The sequence below is a fragment of the Myotis nattereri genome (genome assembly GCF_964212035.1).
Source record: "Myotis nattereri genome assembly, chromosome: 2".
In the NCBI taxonomy this organism is placed as follows: Eukaryota; Metazoa; Chordata; class Mammalia; order Chiroptera; family Vespertilionidae; genus Myotis; species Myotis nattereri.
In genome coordinates, this window is record NC_138076.1 from 24,358,224 (window position 1) to 24,377,870 (window position 19,647).

General features: G+C 40.9%; 1 protein-coding gene across 1 annotated transcript in view; it reads left to right on the plus strand.

Moving 5' to 3' along the window:
- LOC308512647 (A disintegrin and metallopeptidase domain 3-like) overlaps positions 1-19,647 on the plus strand; it is a gene marked incomplete at both ends in the record, with an annotated part of 37,629 nt that overhangs the window by 2,093 nt on the left and 15,889 nt on the right. Inside the window, 3 exons of the mRNA XM_081082247.1 lie at positions 1,247-1,323; positions 2,019-2,196; positions 7,897-7,962. Coding sequence (XP_080938373.1) covers positions 1,247-1,323; positions 2,019-2,196; positions 7,897-7,962 — 321 coding nt within the window. The remainder of the gene's footprint in view (positions 1-1,246; positions 1,324-2,018; positions 2,197-7,896; positions 7,963-19,647) is intronic.

Genomic DNA, 19,647 nt, shown 5'->3' on the forward strand with positions numbered 1-19,647 from the left:
CTGATTAATTCATTTATTTATTCATTCATTTATTACTTATTTAGACTAGTATTGGTATAAGCACTTGTGTACAATTTTTTTTTAGAAAACCTGTTTTCAATTTCTAATATATATGCTTAGAAATGAAATTTCTGGATCATTAGGATTATTCTACATTTAACTTTATGAAGAACCTCCAAACTGTTTTCCAAACCAGTTGCAGGTTTTCACATTCCTATGAGCAAGGTACAAGAGTTCCAAGTTCTCCAGATGGGGATGGGGCTTGGAGGACTGGGTGAAAAGGGGGAGGGATTAAGAAGTACAAGTTGGCATTTACAGAATATTCACAGGAATGTAGAGTACAGCTTAGAAATTATAGTCAATGATATTGCAAAAAGTATTTATGGTGCCAGGTGGGTACTAAAAATATCAAGGGAAACACTTGTAAATTATCTAATATGAAATAACATTAATGTAAACTATAATTAAAAAATAAAATTTAAATAAGTAAATGAAATAAAATATATGTACTATGAATCATTTCATCTAGGTCATAGCTTGCCTTTTTATTTCCTCAATAATATCTTTTTAAAAGTTAATACACCTTTTTTCCCCCAGCGTATTTAGCCTTAAGAGAAAAAGTGGAAAGCACAGAAAATTTCCCTGCATCCTCCCAAATTAGTTACCCTATTATTAACATCTTGGGTTAGAATGCTATTTGGGTTACCATTTATGAGCCAATATTAATATATTACTATTTATTAAATCTTACAGCTTACATTAGGATTTATTTTTTTTTTTCTGTTTCTGTTTTGCTTGTTTATTTTATTTTTTTATATTCAATTATTGACATATATTTATTGCCATTTTATTGTTCATATATTTATCGTTATCTTTTTCTCCCTATTGTTCTCAAAGAAGTATTACATTAAAGTATTACACTTCATATAATACTGGTTTGGAGGTGATAAACTCCTTTAGCTTTTTTTTTTCTTTTTTGTCTTGGAAGGTACATGTCCTTCTATTTTAAAAGGTTCTTTCAAAATTATAGAATTCTTTATTATAGCAAGGATTTCCTTAGTGGGATTTATAGGCAGACAAGTGTTAAGAGGGAGAAATTATAGGTAGATCAAAAGGCAATGGGATATCTTGTAAATAATATTGGTTAATTGGATAAATCTCTACATTTCATAATGTCTAGAAAGTAAGTATAAAACTACTTTAAGTACAGATCATTCATGAATGTACCTTTATGTACTCCTGTTAGAGGCATTGCTTTTACCAAGGATATGCCGCAGAGATTCCAAATTCAGTTGTGACACTAAGCACCTGTTCTGGACTCAGGTAATGGCAACTTCCAGAGATGTGCATGATTGACAATTTTGTGTAACACTTTAATTTTTCCAAATTCCTTGAGTGATAGAGTGAAAGCAAAGAAAATATGGGCTTTGGTTGTGTTTCTTCTCATATGTTTTCTTTTCCTTGTCCTCCTCTTATATTTTCTATTTTTTTAAAAATAATTTTATTGAGTTTTTACAGAGAGGAAGGGACAGGATAGAGAGTTAGAAACATCGATGAGAGAGAAGCATCGATCAGCTGCCTCCTGCACACCCCCTACTGGGGATGTGCCTGCAACCAAGGTATATGCCCTTGACCGGAATCGAACCTGGGACCCTTCAGTCCCTAGGCCGACGCTCTATCCAGTGAGCCAAACCAGCTAGGGCATTTTCTATTTTTTGTTGTCTCTATCCTAAGCATACAGCCGTAAAATTTATTCAGAAAAAGTCTACTAGTACAAAGGATATTCATATGGATTAGCTCTACAAGAACCACAGGGACTTGTAGATGACATAACAGACAGATGGTATAAAATTAGGTCAAAAATTAATTTGCGTAAAATAGGATGATACCTAGATTTAATTAGACCATAAGAATAACTATCAAAATTTGTATAAAAGGTTTTATTTAGTATTTACATTTCTCAAAAGGAAAATCTATAGTAATTACTTTTATGTCTTTTTATGTATTTAAATATTCAGGGGACTATTGCAGTTGGCGAATGTCAGTTATGGAATTGAACCATTGGAATCCTCAGCTATGTTTGAGCATATGCTTTATCAAATAAAGAATAATAAAGCTGATTTTCTCCCCTTACAAGACAATTATCCTATGATCCAATTGGGAGATCAGGCCTATAGGATTCTGGTGAAGTCAGAAGTAAGCCACGATATTCTGAAATTTTCATTTTGCTACGTTTGATAAACTCATTCTCATAGAAATTTGTTACATTTAGAAAACAAATTTAAACATATTAATTATATTGAAACCTTCTCTTATAAGATATTTAAGTATTTTATGAATATATGAATAAGAATATGTTTAGTCACATATAATTTGAAAGTATTCCTTGCCCCTAATTTCAAGTTTTATATATATGAAAGCATAGTACACTAATTAGAGCAGAAGTTCTTCCAGACTTCCTTCTGGGACATAGCTGGGTCTGCAGCTGCGGGATTGAGCCAGGAATTCAGGCAGAGAGGGAAGGATTGAAGCTGCCGCAACTGGGAAGGCTTACTCTTGCAAGAATTTCATGTATCGGGCCTCTTATATATGTATACAGTTGCATTGTTATTGAAATTGCATCCTACTTATGCAATGATACCCAGATTTGTTGATTATTATTTTGTCCATATTTTCCTTGCCAATACATATTCTAACTTTGTATACAAGTATTATTTTGTTAGAAAATTTAAGAGTAGAAAAATTGAAGATGTTGTCCCAAATATCATCTACAGATAGTGTTCTTAGAATTTTGGAATACTTGGTCTAATTTTTACAATGTATCCTATCTAATAAAGAGAGAATATGCTAATTGTCCCTCAAGCCATTACAAAGATGGTGGTGCCCACAGCCAATAAAGAGGGAATATGCTAATTGACTGCCCTTCCCTCAAAGATGGTGGCACCCACAGACACAAGATGGCTAGCATGGGAGGGCAGTGGTGGGCGATTAGGCCAGCAGGGGAGGGCAGTTAGGGGTGACCAGGCCAGCAGGGGAAGGAAGTTGGGTGCGACCAGGCTTGCAAGGGAGGGCAGTGGGGTGGGACCTGGCCTGTAGGGGAGGGCAGTTAGGGGTGACCAGACCAGCAGGGGAGGAAAGTTGGGGGCGACTGGGCTGACAGGGTAGGGCATTTAGGGGTGATCGGGCCAGCCGGGATGGGCATTTGGGAGTGATCAGGCTGACAGGGGAGCAGTTAGGCATTGATCAGGCTGGTAGGCAGAAGCGGTTAGGGGCAATCAGGCAGTCAGTCAGGTGAGCAGTTGGGAGCCAGCAGTCCTGGATTGTGAGAGGGATGTCAGGCCTAAACTGGCAGTCAGACATCCCCCGAGGGGTCCCCGATTGGAGAGGGTGCAGGCTGGTCTGAGGAACACCCGCTCAATGCACGATTTTCATGCACCAGGCCTTGAGTCTTATAAACGTGGATTTATAAATTTATAAATTCCTTTTTAAACAAAAAATGATCTAACCATTCATGTTTCTTTGAAATTCTTTTTTTGCTCTTCAGAGGACAATGCATTCTTTCACTTATTAAATTACTAGTGCCCTGGTGCATGGATTCTAAACATTGAAAGGAAATTAATTACAAGGTGGTCAGCAAGGTGGGACTGGGTGAAACCAGCCGGACATGCCCTGGAGCCAACCTACCTTGGTCCCTCCCTAGCTGGCCACACCTGGGGTGGTACCACGGATCGAAGGGCATCTTTGGAGTGAGTGGGGTATCTCTGGCAGGTGGGATCCCTCTGCCTGGCCTGCGTGGATTCTGCCAAAATGGGCTCTCCAACATCCTCAAGGGTCCTGGATTGTGAGATTGTGGTTCTCAGGTGACACGCTCCAGAATCAGGCTCCCTCTTCTCTGGTTCTAAGGTGCGTCACCCAAGAACCACCTCTGCCAAGTCACAGCAGCTCAGCAGCTCCTGTGTTGAGTGTCTGCACCCTGGTGGTCAGTGCGTGTCATATGGACCAACCAACCAGCCAGTGAGAAAGTTGCTTAGCCTTTTATATATATAGATTTTACGTGTCTTATTTTAAGTAATATTGGTTAACATTGATTAACATATTATATATATGTAAAAATTGCCACTTAATTCTTGTTAAAATGCAGCATGATCAAATGACTTTAGGAAAAAATCTGGCACTATTTTTTTTTTCCACAAGGAAACACAGACATGAAAATTCATTGCAGTCACTTAACACATTGGTGTTAATATTATTTCCCAACAGAAAAGAAAAACACATCTGGACTGTCTCCAGTTTGCCCTCACAGAAAAACCATAATCTACAGTTATCAGAAACTAGTTGGTAAATTAAAATATTGTAACAACTTCCTAGAATCTTCTTTTTCATGATACTCATTAGAGCATCATCTCCATGTCAAAGGATTCACTCTGGGGCTGCTTAAACCTGGTTGAATGACCTCACCATCTTGTGAAGAACCTCCTGGGCCTCCTGGTTGTGTTGCTATGCTCTTCCAGGGTGAGGGGGGACAGGGTGTGAGGACTCCTGTGGCATTCAGTCTGGGGGAAGGGGAAGAGGAGGGGCCTGCAGTCTGTCCCTTACAGAGGGAGCACAGTGGCCAGAGACCCAGGGTGCCAGCAGCAGGGGACCATAGGGTCAGCACATTGTGAGCCTCCAGAGGGCAAGGCATGGAGGGGCTCTCAGCCTTCACATGCTGAATCTGCTATCTCCACTGCTCCACCACCTCAGCCTCACCTTTGGCAGGGCATAGAAGGAGGGGACCCCACCTGCTAGGGGCCCCAGCCTGTTGGGGGGCCCAGCCTGCTGGGAGTAGTGGCTACACCAGGCTGCTCAACTCATGCCCTGCTCCAGCAATCTGGCTCTTTCCTACCACTTTGCACCCCCACAATTGCTGTATGACTCAGGAATTCCATTTCTAAATACCAAAAAAAAAAAGGAAAGAAAAAAATTGCACAAAGACCTGTACATTAATATTTATAGAAGCTTTTTTTTATAAAAGCTGAAATGGCTACAAATTATCAACAGGTAAATGTACAAGTAAGTTGCAACGGATATTTTCAATGGCACACTACTTAGGAAGATACTAATGAATTACTAATAATCACAAGATGGCTGAATCCTGAATGAAAGAAACCAGATAGAAATGAGTACATGCCATATGATTCCATGAATATGAAATTCTAGAAGAGATCATTGTAACCTATGTTGAAAAACAAACATCAGATCATTGGTTTCCTTGAGCTGTGTGGCTATTGACTTGGAAGAGGGTAATGACAACATTCTTGGTCTTACTTATGGAAATGGTTACATGGCTGTATATATTAATACCAACAATGTAACTGTATACTTAAAATGGATGAATTTTACAGGGTTTAAGCCACAATGAAGTCAATATAAATACCTAAAAGTATAAAAATGATGAGAGGCAATGTTTGGGGAAGTTGATGGGACTTTGTTAGCTTGAAGGTTGGAGCAGGATTTTGGAGGAAGGTTTTGGGAGAAAGGAAATATGGCTTCTCCCTCGTTGCAGCAACAATTTTTTTGAATATTCTAATTATAAAAAATATAAAGTAAAAGCTTCTGATCGGTGCCTAAAATATTTGTTTGGAATCTCACCTGCTTATTTACTTAATCGGCATGCATTCTCTTATTTTCCTATTATCTGTATTTTTATGTGTCAACAAGAGGCCCGGTGCATGAAATTGTGCACTGGGGAGGGGGGTGTCCCTCAGCCCAGCCTGCACACCTCTCGCAGTCTGGGACCCCTCAGGTGATGACTGTCTGCAGGCTTAGACCCGACAGTTGGAAATCCCTCTCACAGACAGGAATCCCTCGCTCCTTACTGCCTGCCTGCTTGCTGATCCTTACCACTGCTGAGAAATTTGGATTCCTTCCTCTGTGGTCATACAACTGTCACACACCAGGCAGTCACTCAGAAATAAGTTGGCATCAATCAACTTATGGAATTCTCCTTTCTCTCCATTCTACTGAGCCTCACTCCAGGCGTTGACTGAGGCATTCTCTTGGTCATTACTTTTTTTCCAAAACGTTACAAAGTTTATCCTATACTAATAAAAGGCAAACATGCAAATTGACCATACTTTCACTATACCTTAAGCCATGCCCATTAGCCAATCAGAGCAACTATATGCAAATTAACCCAACCAAGATGGCGGCCAGCAGCCATGGAGCTGGAGTGAGCAGGAGTCTTGCTTGCTCCAGTGATGGAGGAAGGCAAGGTTCCCCGCCTGTAGCGGCCCAGCTCTAAGCTCCAATGAAAGCAACAAAGTTTCAATTATAGAAGGTAACCAAACCCCAGATACTTGCTTTCAGCCAGCAGTGGCCACGGAGCTGGAGTGAGCAGGAGTGGGTTGTCCCTGGTGATGGAGGAAGCCACGCTTTCCTCAGGCCTCCGCCAAAGGCAACGAAGTTTCAATTATAGAAGGTAAACAAATCCCAGAAGAAAAAAGAAAAAAGAAAAAAAGGAGAGGCTGGGAGCTTACATCGCCAGGGTGCTTGGCCATCCTGAAAATGGCCCTCAGCCCCTCACCCAGACTGGCCAGGCACCCCAGTGGAGACCCCGCACCCTAAAGGGTGTATGGCCAGCCTGAAAACAGCCATCATCCCCTCACCCAGGCTGGCCAAACCTCCATGGGGTGAGGGTCCCCACTGGGGTGGACATCCTCCGAGGGGTCCCACACTGCAAGGGGGCATAGGCCGGGCTGAGGGAGCCCCCGAGTGCACAAATTTTTGTGCACTGGGCCTCTAGTATGAACATAACATACAGAGATGCAGCCTCCTTTGTAGAAACAGGGAAGGAAGGGTGGTTAAGTAAGGCACAGAGAGTTGCAGCAAGCACCAGCTGTGGGGAGGGCCCAAGGGGACAGGGAGAGGAGGTTGGCCCTGGGGCTGAGGCCCTAGAGACATTGCTCGGAAAGTAGGAATCTTCTCTGAGTGCCACATTCTGAAGCTGAACTAATTGGTCAAGCTGAGGCAGAGGTGACTGGCCATATCAGCCATTTTTGGTGTTGTTTACCCTTTCCCACCCCAGCTCTTTTGTAAAACCTAGAGCCCTGTATTTGAAAGGTCCCATCCAGAGCAGAGGCCCTGGAAGCGTGTGAGAGGAAGTGAGCAGGGCAAGTTTGAAAGCAGATATGCCTGTGTTCTGAGGATGGCTGGAGACAGTGGTGAGAGGTAGCAGGGGAAGGGCTCTCATACATACCCTTCAGGCCACAGGTGAAGGAGGCCAGGGGAGTAGGGTAGGGATGGGGCAACATGGCCCCAGCCTCTTAGGTATCCATGTCTGTCCTCTGCGGTGTAAATGGAGGAAAGGGTTGCCTCTGAGGAGGGGCCAGGTCAGGCCAGGTGACCATCTTGAGTTCTGGCTGAGGTGATGGTCCTCACCTTGAGATGCCATCTAACTGGTGATGGCAGAGGGCCCAGTGCCTCTTTGCTTCTTGAAGAACATGTAGTCAGTGAGGAATGTGGCTTCCAGCAGTACAGCCTTCACTCTCACGGCCAGATCCAGTGGGAACTGCAGGCCAAAGTCATCTGCATCCGTGAGGGCTTCTTGGAGCAGCCCTTCCCCCCGATCAGAGGCTGAGGGCCAGGAGGAGGGATGAAGAGGTCTGCCTTTCAGCCGCTTGCCAGTCACCGCTCGCCAGTCACCGCTGTCACTGATTGATCAGCTCCAGCTCCCTCAGCTCCCTAGCCTTGCATTTGGTTGACCTTTGGTTGTTTTGGATGTTATGGATCCTGGGTTTTTATATATGAGGATATTTATTTATCTATATCTCTGTGTGAACATATATAATGCACATAGTTATAAACCATATAAGAATTTAAAAATGTTTTATTTATCTCATGTCCTCTGTTTCACAGAAAAAATCGGATATTGCACTATTAACAAGAACTCTGAAAATACAAATCATAATGGAAAAAGCCTTGGTATGCATTATTGATACATTTCATCATATCTTTGTTTTGTGTTTAAATTCAAAAGGAATAAGAAACATCCTTTCTTTGCAGTGCAGATACAATTTAAAGTGTTCAAAATGTGTATTTCAATACAGCAGGGCATAAATATATGTCAATTGCCTCTTCATTGAAATGCGCAGACCAGTATTTATGGTATTGATATCTAAATCAGTATGCAATTCCTGTAACAATGTGTAACTTTGTATGTGTGGGAGGCTTCTACTACACTATAATACATTGGATTATAACTAACAGCAGTTATTTCCAATCCACCCCAAATTGTGGTGGTGGTGAAATTTTCTTTCTTAAATTGATTTCCATTTTAAAACAAGTATTTCTTTTATTACTCAATTGGTGATTTCTGTTATTGAGTATTTTCTTTCATAAGATTATTTTATGCTTTTTTATAAATACTTGTGATGCCTGGTGGTAGTTTTATATCTATCTATCTATCTATATATATATATATATATATATATATATATATATATATATATATATAATTAATAATGGGAAGAATTATTCATTGTAATGTTCATGTAGTTATGGGAATGCTTAACAAAGCCATATAGATTGGAAGTTTAAAAGTCTAATTTGTCTGTTATCACTGATATTTTTTCATCAGTCTCTCAATGACTGCCATAATGTTCTATTTTTTTTTTCTTTTTAGGTTCTTTATTGTTTGAAGTATTACATATGAATCCCCTCCCCCATTTTCCTCTCCCCACTCATTCCCACCACCCCTCTGCAAATGCCCTCACACCACCTACTGACTGTCCATGGATTATACTTATATGCATGAATACAAGTCCTTTGGTTAATCTCCCCCCCACTTCTTGTCCCTTCCCTCAGAGGTTGGATGGTCTGTTTAATGCTTCTGTATCTCTGGATCTATTTTAGTTCATCAGTTTATCTTGTTCACTATATTCCACATATGCGTTAGATCTTGTTATATTTATCTTTCTCCTAGGGGCCTATTTAGCTTAGCATAATGCTCTCCAGGCCCATCCATGCTGTTGCAATGGTAGGAGTTCCTTCTTTATTACAGCAGCATAGTATTCTATTGTGTAGATGTACCACAGTTTTTAATCCACTCATCTGGTGATAGGCAATTAGGCTGTTCCCAAATCTTAGCTATTGTAAGTTGTGCTGCTATGAACATAGGGGTGCATATGTCCTTTCTGATTGGTGTTTCTTCTATCTTGGGATTATATTCCTAGATGTGGGAGTACTGGGTCAAATGAGAGATATATATTTTTAATTTTTTAAGGAAACTACATACTGTTTTCCACCATGGCTACACCAATGTACATACCCACCAGCAGTGCACAAGTGTTCTTTATGCTCCACATCCTAGCCAGGAATTGTCGTTTGTTGATTTGTTGATGATAGTTATTCGGACAGCTGTGAGATGTTCATTCAGACAGCAGTGAGGTTGTCCTTTTGATTTACATCTCTAGGATGATTATTGACTTTGAGCATCTATACTAATAAAAGCGTAATATGCTAATTAGACCAGATGTCTTCCAGATGATCTGCCAGATGACCTTCCTGACAAAGCCAGGCCGGGTGAAGCTGCCCGCCTGAGGTCCCAGGCGCCAGCGGCTATGGCTGTGGTTGGGAAAAGGAGAAGCCGCCCATCTGCCCGCGGTCCCAGGTGCCAGTGGCTGTGGCCAGCCCAGGCAAAACTGGCCCAGGTCCCTGGTGCCTTGGGCCGGCCAAAGGGAGGGAAGCCCGAATCCCGGGTGCTTGAGGCCATCTGGATGAGGGAATCCTGGGTCATGGGTGTGGGGTGATCAGGCCAGCAGGGAAGCAGTTAGGGGCAATCAGGCAGGCAGGCAGAGGTGGTTAGGGTCGATTAGGCATGCAGGCAGAGGGGTTAGGTGCAATCAGGCAGGCAGGCATGTGAGCAGTTAAGGACCCATTAGTACTGGATTGTGAGAAGGAAGTCCGACTGCCTGTTTAGGCCCTATCCCAGGACATAACCTGAGGGGTTGTGGATTGGAGAGGGTGCAGGACGGGCTGAGCCCACCCCACACTGTGTACGAATTTTGTGCAATGGGCCACTAGTGTTTTCATATGTCTCTTGGCTTTCTATGTCCTCTTTTGTAAGGGGTCTCTTTAGGTCCTTTGCCCATTTTTGGATGGATTGTTTATCTTCCTTTTGTTAAGTTGTATGAATTCCCTATAAATTTTGGAGAGAGATTAAACCCTTATCGAATATAACATTGACAAATATGATCTCCCATGAAGTGGGCTTTCTTGTTGTTTTGTTGATGGTTTATTTTGATGTACAGAAGCTTTTTGTTTTAATGGAGTCCCATTTGTTTATTTTCTCCATAGTTTCCATTGTCCTAGGAGCTGTATCACTAAAAATATTTCTACAACATATGTCTGCTATTTTGCTGCCTATGGATTCTTCTAAGATTTTTATGGTTTCTTGTCTTACATTTAAGTCAGACAAAAGAGGACATAGAAAGCCAAGAGACATATGAAAACACTACATTTAAGTACATTTAAGTCCTTTATACATTTTGAGTTTATTTTTGTGAATGGTGTTAGTGGTGATCTAGTTTCATTTTTTTTTTTGCATGTGTCTGTCCAATTTTCTCAACACCATTTATTGAAGAGACTGTATAGTCTCCATCGTATGCTCTTGTGTCCTTTGTCAAATATAAATTGAGCATAATGGCTTGTGTCAATCTCTGAGTTCTCTGTTCTGTTCCATTTGTCTATATGCCTGTTCTTGTGCCAGTACCAGGCAGTTTTGAGAACTGTGGCTTTTTAATAGAACATTATATTTGGTATTGTGATCCCTCCAACTTTGTTCTTCTTTCTCAGGATAGCTGCAGCTATTTGGGGTCTTTTTATATTCCATATAATTTTTTTGGAGCATTTGTTCTAGATCTGTGAAGTATGCCATTGGTATTTTAATGGGGATTGAATTGAATCTATAGATTGCTTTGGGTAGTATGGACATTTTAATGATGTTGATTGTACTGATTCATGAGCATGGTATATTCTTCCATTTGTCTATGTCTTCTTCTATCTCTTTTTTCAGTGTCTTATAATTTTCTGAATACAGATCTTTTACCTGTTTAGTTAAGTTTATTACTAGGTATCTTAATTTTCTTTTGTAATGATAAATGAGGTTGTGTTTGTAGTTTCTCTTTCTGTGCTTCATTGTTAGTGTATAAAAAAGCGATAGATTTCTGAGTGTTAATTTTATATCCTGCTACATTGCCAAATTCATTTATTAAGTCTAATAGTTATTTATGGTGTTTTGTGGTTTTCTATGTACAATATCATGTCATCTGCAAATAATGATAATTTTACTTATTCTTTTCTAATTTTGATGCCTTTTATTCCTTCTTTTTAAAAAATATATATTTTTATTGACTTCATAGAGGAAAGGAAAGGGAGAGAGAGATAGAACATCAATGATGGGAATCATTGATCGGTTACCTCCTGCACTCCCCTACTGGGAATCAAGCTTGCAACCCAGGCATGTGTCCTTGACCAGAGTCAAACCCAGGATCCTTCAGCCTACAGACCGACACTCTATCCACTGAGCCAAACCTACTAGGGCTATTCCTTCTTCTTGTCTGATTGCTATGGCTAGCACTTCCAGTACTATATTGAGCAGAAGTGGCAAAAGTGGACATCCCTGTCTTGTTCCTTTTCTTAGGGGAAATTGTTTTAGTTTTTGCCCATTGAGTGTGATGTTGGCCATAGGTTTGTCATGTAAGGCTTTTATTATGTTGAGGTATGATTCCTCTATTCCCACTTTTCTGAGAGTTTTATTAAGAAACGGTGTTGGATTTTTGTCAAATGCTTTTTCTACATCAGTTGATATGATTATGTGATTTTTGTCTTCAATTTGTTTATGTGATGTATCACCTTTATTGATTTTCAGATATTGTAACAGCCTTTCATCACCAGAATAAATCTCACTTGGTCGTGGTGTATAATTTTTCTAATGTAATGCTGGATACAATTTGCTAAAATTTTGTTGAGGATGTTAGCATCTATGTTCATTGGAGATATTATCCTATAATTCTCTTTATTTGTAGTGTCTTTATCTGATTTTGGGATTAGGGTAATGCTGGCTTCATAAAAAGAGCTTGGAAGTGTTTCTTCCTCTTGAATTTTTTTGGAATAGTCTGAGGAGGATAGGTTTTAGTTCTTCTTTGAATGTTTGGTAAAACTCTCCTGTGAAGCCATCCAGACTAGGGCTTTTGTTTGCTGGAAGTTTTTTTTATGACTGCTTCAATTTCTTCAGTAGTTATATGCCTATTTAGGTTTTTTGATGTTTCCTGATTGAGTTTTGAAATATTGTATTTTTCTAGAAATATGTCCGTTTTGTATAGGTTGTCCATTTTGTTGGTATAGATTTGTAGAATTTTTTTTACAATCCTCTGTATATCTGTGGGGTCAGTTGTTACTTCACCTCTTTCATTTCTGATTTTGTTAATTTGGGTCCTCTCTCTTTGTTTCTTGGTGAGCCTGGATACAGGTTCATCAATCTTTTTTATCCTTTCAAAGAACCAGCCCTTGGTTTCATTGATCTTTTGTATTGTTTTGGTTTTTTTTGGTCTCTATGTCATTTATTTCTGCTATAATCTTTATTATTTCCTTCCTTCTGCTGGGCCTGTTGCTCTCTTTCTAATTCTTTAAGTTGCAGGGTTAGATAATTTATTACCAGTTTTACTTGTTTTTTATGGTAGGCCTGTAGAGCTATGAACTGCCTACTCAAGGCTGCTTTCACTTGTCCCATAGATTTTGGATTATTGTGTTTTCATTGTGATTTGTTTCTGGAATGCTTTTATTTCTTCTTTGATTTCTTTGGTAACCCAGTCATTAATTAATAGCATGCTATTTAGCCTCCATGTGCTTGATTTTTTAAAATTGTGTTTATTTTAGTTGATTTCTAATTTTGTGCCATTGTGATCTCAGAAGATGCTTGTTATGATTGCTACCTTCTTGAATTTGAAGAGACTTAGCCTGTGTCCCAATATGTGGTCTATCTTTGAAAATGTCCCATATGCATCTGAGAAGAATGTGTAATCTGTTGCTTAGGGATGAAATGTTCTGAAAATGTCAATTAATTCCATCTGATGTAGTGAGTCATATAACATTGTTGTTTCTTTGATGATTTTTTGTTTAGGGATTTATCCTGTGGTGTCAATGGGGTATTAAAGTCTCCTACTATGATTGTATTGCTGTTGGTCTCTCCCTTGATATCTTCCAGAAGCTTTTTTTAATGTATTTGTGTGCTTCTGTATTGGATGCATATACAGTGGGGCCTTGACTTATGAGTATCCAGACTAACGAGTTTTTTGAGATACCAGCTGTCTCTCCAATGATTTTTTGCATAGAGTTGTTAGAGTAATTTGAGTTAACGAGTTCCTTAATGAGCTGCTTAACGAGCTCAGTCTCAGAATGAATTAAACTCGTAAGTCAAGGCCCCACTGTATGTTTACCATATCCTCATGTTGAATTGCTCCCTGTAGTATTATGAAGTGGCCCTCCTTTTCTCTTCATGGCCTTCTTATGGTCTATCTCTTGGGGCCTAGTCTATTTTGTCACATAAATATTGCTACCTCTATTTTTTCTCATTTTCATTTGCCTTAAAAATGTATTTCCCATTCTTTCACTATCAGCCTGTGTGAGTCCTTTGTTGTGAAGTCGGTCTCTTGTATACAGTGGATATATGGGTCATGCTTTCTTATCTGCTTAGCTACCCTATGTCTTTTTTTTTTTTTGAGCATTTAGTCCATTTAAATTTAAGGTTATTATTGATAGGTACTTGTTTATAGCCATTTTTATTCTTTATCCTTGTGTTCCTTCTTCCCTATTTATTTCTTCTTTTTAGAGAAGTCCCTTTAGCATTTCTTGCATTGCTGGCTTTGTGTTAATAAGCTCCTTTAGTCTTTCTTTTTGTCTCTGAAGCTCCTGATTAGACTTTCAATTTTGAATGATAGTCTTGCTGGGTATAGTATTCTTGGATTCAGTCCCTTGCTTGCATTACATTATATATTTCATTCCATTCCCTTCTGGCCTGATCTGTTTTTGTTGAGAAATCAGTTGATTGTCTAATGGAAGACCCATGTAGATATCTTTCTGTCTTTCTCTGGCAGCCTTTAAGTTTCTTACTTTGTTTTTGATGTTGCCAATTTAATTATGATGTGTATTGGTGTGGGTCTTCTTGAGTTCATCTTCTTTGGGACTCTGTGTGATTCTTGGACTTGTGTGGCCTTTTTCTTCCCAACATCAGGGACATTTTCTGTCATTATTTCTTCAAACAGGTTTTCTATTCCTTGCTCACTTTCCTCACATTCTGACACCCCTATTATGCTAATGTTGTTTTATTTTGTGTTGTCCCAGAGCTCCCTGAGGAGCTTCTCCTGCTTTTTAAGGTTTTTTCTTTTTTTTCCTGTTGCTACTCTGCTTGGGTGTTTTTATCTATCTTGTCTTCTAACTTGCAGATGCGTTCCTCAGCTTCTTCTAGTCTATTGTTAAAGCCTTCCATTGTGTTCTTTATTGGAGCTATATCATTCTTCATTTTCTCTTGATTCCTTTTCATGTTGGTGACATTCTTATTCATCTCCTTATAAATTCCATTGAATTATGTGTATTTGTCACCCAGATGTTTGAGCATCCTTATTACCATTACTCTGAATTATTTCCCTGACAAGTTACTTGCCTCCATTTCATTTCATTCCTCTTCTGGTGATTCCTATTTTTCTTACTTTTGGGAATTGTATTTTTGTCTCCCCATTTTTTGCTGTAATGTTTTAATTGTTTCTATGTCTTGGGTCCAACTGCTTTGCTACTCAGTTTCTTTTGTGGGTGGTGCTATGTAGTCGGTGATTTTTGGGACTCAGTGGTGCAGTCTTTCAGATCTCCTGAGCTTTGTGATGTAGTGGATCCCCCTACTTGAGCTATTTGTGTTCTCTTGATGTGGTTGGGTCTTGAATGTTAGTTTCTCATTTGTGCATAAAGTCTCATCATGAATTGTCTGGCAATGTGACTCATCCCTGGCCTTGTTATACAAGTTGTTGTGGATGTGATAATGACTCCAGCTCTTATGGAAAGGGTTGCCTGATGTCTCACTAGTATGTGCTCACTGTGATATCCTGGAGTCCACAGCCTGGGATGAAAGGGTCTTGGGGCCTGAACCTCAGGTACTGTGACTTTGGCCAATGTTCTGTGAGTCTTGCTGGGGTAGCATCGCTCTCCACTCACTACAATTGTCTTGGATCCTGTGACGGTGGAGGCAGCTGTAGTCTGCGGTTTTGTCAGTGGGACTCTGACCAGAGTGATTTCCCTCTGTTAATCACGAGGGTGTCCAGAAGCCAGAAGCTGGGGACGTGGGAATCTCAGAGTCTGTGGCTGAAACAGCATGGCCTTGTCCAGGGAGTTGAGTCCTCAGTAACTCACCAAGTTGTCCAGAAGCAGGCAGCAGGAGTGGGAAGTCGCAGATCCTGCTGAGGGAGCCATGTGCCCTTGGTTGGAGAGGCACGTGCCCAGTGGCAGCTCACAGAGGGGCCCAGGAGCTGTCTGCCAGGGCTGTGGGCTCATGGATCACAGGCAGGAGCAGCACTATTGTGGCGTTCTGGTGCCAGCTGTCAGGGAGGGTAAAGTCAAAGTTTGTTTTTCAGGAAGTGCCTTTTGGGAGCATTTAGATTTTTATTGTTGTTCTTACATGGGAATAATACCATATGGCCCAAAACTAGGACCATAAGCATTCAAATTATCCTATACCACAACCACCCCCATGAAGTTGTTAAAATTAAATCTAGAAAGCTTACTTTCCTCTCTCGAGTAACTGTATGCCTTCCTACTGTTTCAATAACAACAGAAGGCATTTTCAATGCAAATATCATCATACAAAGAAAACCTCCAAAGATATTTTTAGTAATATTTTCTTTTTGTGTTCTAGTTATCTGTCTTAAATTTTAAAGTATGACTCCATAAACAGCATATTGATAGGTATTTTTTTCTATTCTATCAGATAATTCTTGTCTTTTCATTGGAAGATTTAGTTGGTTTATGTTTATCAAAAGTTCCAATTAGTGTTCTATTTGTCCCATCAATTATTTGCTACTTTTTTTCAACATTGCTATACTAGGATCAGTGGGTTATTTTAACATTTGCTAGCTCTTATGTTCTTTTTTTCTGCTATATCCTTCATTCCAGTGGTTTCTCTAAAGGTTCTAATTAACATTCCTTACTTATTATGATCTAGAATTAATGTTACATCCTCCATATATGATGCAACAGCTCATAACAGTAACATTCCATTAAAAATCTTTGTGATGTTATACTATATTTTATTCCTCCATGTGTTATATACCCCATAATAATGTTTTTAAATTAAAATTTCAATTTTTGCATAAAGAATTTAAGGAAAGTAGAAAAGGAGTTCAGTTTTATCATTTCCAAAGCTCATATATATATATATATATATATATACATATATATATATACACACACACACACACACACACACACACACACACATATATATATATATATATATATATATATTGTAGATCTATGCTTCTAATATTTCTGTTTAGCGTGTTGCATTCTCATCTTTTGTTCATCTAAGCTAGTTTATTTCATCTATACTTTTAAATATTTTAACAAATTATTTGAAAGTGTTTTGACACTTTCAAAGAAGTTTTAAGAATTAGAATAATACAAAGAACACAACTATATTCTCTTTACCTTATTATTACTTGTGCTTTTTTCATTTGAAAGTTAGTTGTAAATTGTATAATGGAGCTTTTCTTTTCTAGTGTGAATTTATGTAGAAGAAGATTATTAGCTTATATAACCACAATAAAGTTATCCATCTAAGGAAAAATAAAATTGTCAAAATAACTTATCAAGTCTAATTAACTTTACTGCATTGTGGTGGATAATATAATATATGTGCTACTATGTTTTATATCCAAAGAACTATTTTTTGGTCTAATATGAGTCAAGAGATATAAAGCTTTCATGTATATTTGAAAAATATACATATTCCATTGGTGAATATAAGCTTTTTATCTGTACTAGAGGCCCGGTGCACCACCCCCTGTCACACACAGAGCAGGGCCGATCAGGGGGTTGGGGTGCCGCCACTGTCACACTCAGGGCAGGGCCGATGAGGAGGTTATGGCTCTACCCCGTCACACACAGAGCAGGGCCTGTGGGGTGGGGGGGTTGGGGTGCTGCACCCTGTCACACACAGAGCCTCAGGGCGATCAGGAGGTTGGGGAGCTCCCCCCATCAGGCACAGAGCACAGCCGATCAGGGGGTTGGTGCGCCTTCCCCTGTCATGAACAGAGCAGGCTGATAGGGAGGTTGTGGCCCCGCCCCCTGTCATACACAGAGCCACAGGGCTATCAGGGGGTTTTGGCGCTGCCCCCTGTCATGCTGATCCTGGTGCTGGGAGGCCTCTCAGCTCCGCTGATCCCAGTGCTGCAAGGCATATTACCCTTTTACTATATAGATTAGAGGCCTGGTGCATGGGTTGGGGCCAGCTGGTTTGCCCTGAAGGGTGTCCTGGATGAGGGTGGGGGTCCCCACTGGGCTGCCTGGCCAGTCTGGGTGAGGGGCTGAGTGCTGTTTTCAGGCTGGGACTGAAGCTCCCAACTGCTCCTTATTTTCTTTTTTTTTTTTTTTATTCTGGGCCAGCTTTAGCTCTGAGGCTTGGCTCCAGCTTTGAGGCCTCAACTGCTGAAAACAGGTATCTGGTTTGTTTTGGTTCTATAATTGAAACTCTGTGTCAACTCCAGCTCTAAGATCCCAGCTCTCTGAAAGCTGGTTTCTGGGGTTTTGTTTAGCTTCTACATTTGTTACAATGTTTTTTAAACTGCAAGCTCAGAGGCAGGCAGGGCAGGCAGGGAACGTTGCAGTCCTCCGTCACTGAAGCAAGCAAGCCTCATGTTCAGTTTAAGCTGCCTAGCTGCCGGCCGCCATCTTGGCTGGCAGTTAATTTGCATATCACCCTGATTAGCCAATGGGAAGGGTACCGGTCATACACCAATTACCATGTTTCTCTTTTATTAGATAGGATATTATTTCAAAACTTTGCTTGAGTTTTCCAATTACAGTTAACTGCTGGGGCTTACCAGCAGACACTGAGCGAAGGATGAATGATTACTCTGACACCTGTTTCTGTGAAAGAGAGGGTTAATGGACTGCTTGGCTATAGGAACCAAACAGCCCCTTTCGCCTGTCTCCTTAGGCTTTTATTGTAACAACAGCTTGAACTAAAATTAACTATTAGATACTATCAGTAGGGTAAGCATCCTTGAGAAGACATATGCGTAGTGTCCTCTAAGCAAGGACGTTTTGAAGTCTAAATATAAAGCTTCCAATAAAACACCTGGGGGCTCAGACTTGTTTGGAAAAGTCAAGGCAGGGTCTGCTGCCTTCAGCAAGGTCCCCTAGAGGCCTCCGACCTTTTGGAGATTCCTCTTTACACACTTTCCAAACAAGTTCTGTGCTTCCCCACAGTTAACCTACAATTTAACCTATTTTCCACCATGTTCTGTGCTCTGCTGCCTGCTGCCAACACCCACCATGCTCCGTGTGTGGCCCCTGATGGTCAGTGCATGTCGTAGCGACCGGTTGTTTGGTTGTTCGGTTGTTCCGCTGTTCAGTCTTTTTACATATTAGGGTTTTATATATATAGATTATGGACTGTATTTCTGCTGGTGTACAACATAGTGATTAGTCATTTATGTAACTTGCTAAGCAATCCCCTTAATAAGTCTATTATCCATGTGATTCATATATAATTATTACAATACTAGGGGCCCAGTGCATGAATTCGTGCACCTTGAAAAGAACTATGAGCCGTGAGGGTGTCGTGGGCACAGGGACATCCTCCTTGCCCCTGCCCAACCCCTCCTTCCATGGCCTCTGGTCCCCTGTCTGCCCACAGCCCCACTCCAGCTGCCGCCACTTGCATGCACTGACAGTGCAGGCCCCGCTTGCACCTGCTGCCCGCTTGGAGTGATTGGGGCCAGTGCTGTCAGGAGGCATGAATGGTGGCTGCTGCCCCAATTGCCCATTAAGAGCAAGGAGAGGTGGAGAAGTCCTCAAGGGTGATTGGGGCCAGCAGCCGCCACTCACAACTGCTGATGGTGCCGAGTGATTGGGACCAGCACTGGGCACCAGCAACAGGTACAAGCGGCGGCTCCGGTACCAGCTGTGGGTGCGAGCAGGGCCAGCACCAGCAGTGTTGTGAGTGATGGCTCCGGCTCCAGCAGCGGGTACAAGTGAGGCTGGCGCTGGCAGCAGGTATGAGCGCCAAGTGGGACTGCGGCATGTGGGAGCAAAGAATTTTCAGTAACCACCAGAGGCTTGCCCCAATGACAGTGACCAGCGCCCTGCCGTGGTCTGGTGTCCCCGCTCACCTGCTCCACCATCCCGCTGCAGCCAATGCCCACCATGTTCCGTGCTCTGCTGCCTGCTGCTGACACCTGCCATGATCTGCATGTGGCCCCTGGTGGTCAGCGCACGTCATAGCAACTGCTTGTTCGGTTGTTCTGCTGTTTGGTCTATTTGCATATTAGCGTTATATATATATATAGGTTATGGACTGTATTTCCTATGTCAACCAATGGTTGTTGGTGCCTATTCAACACC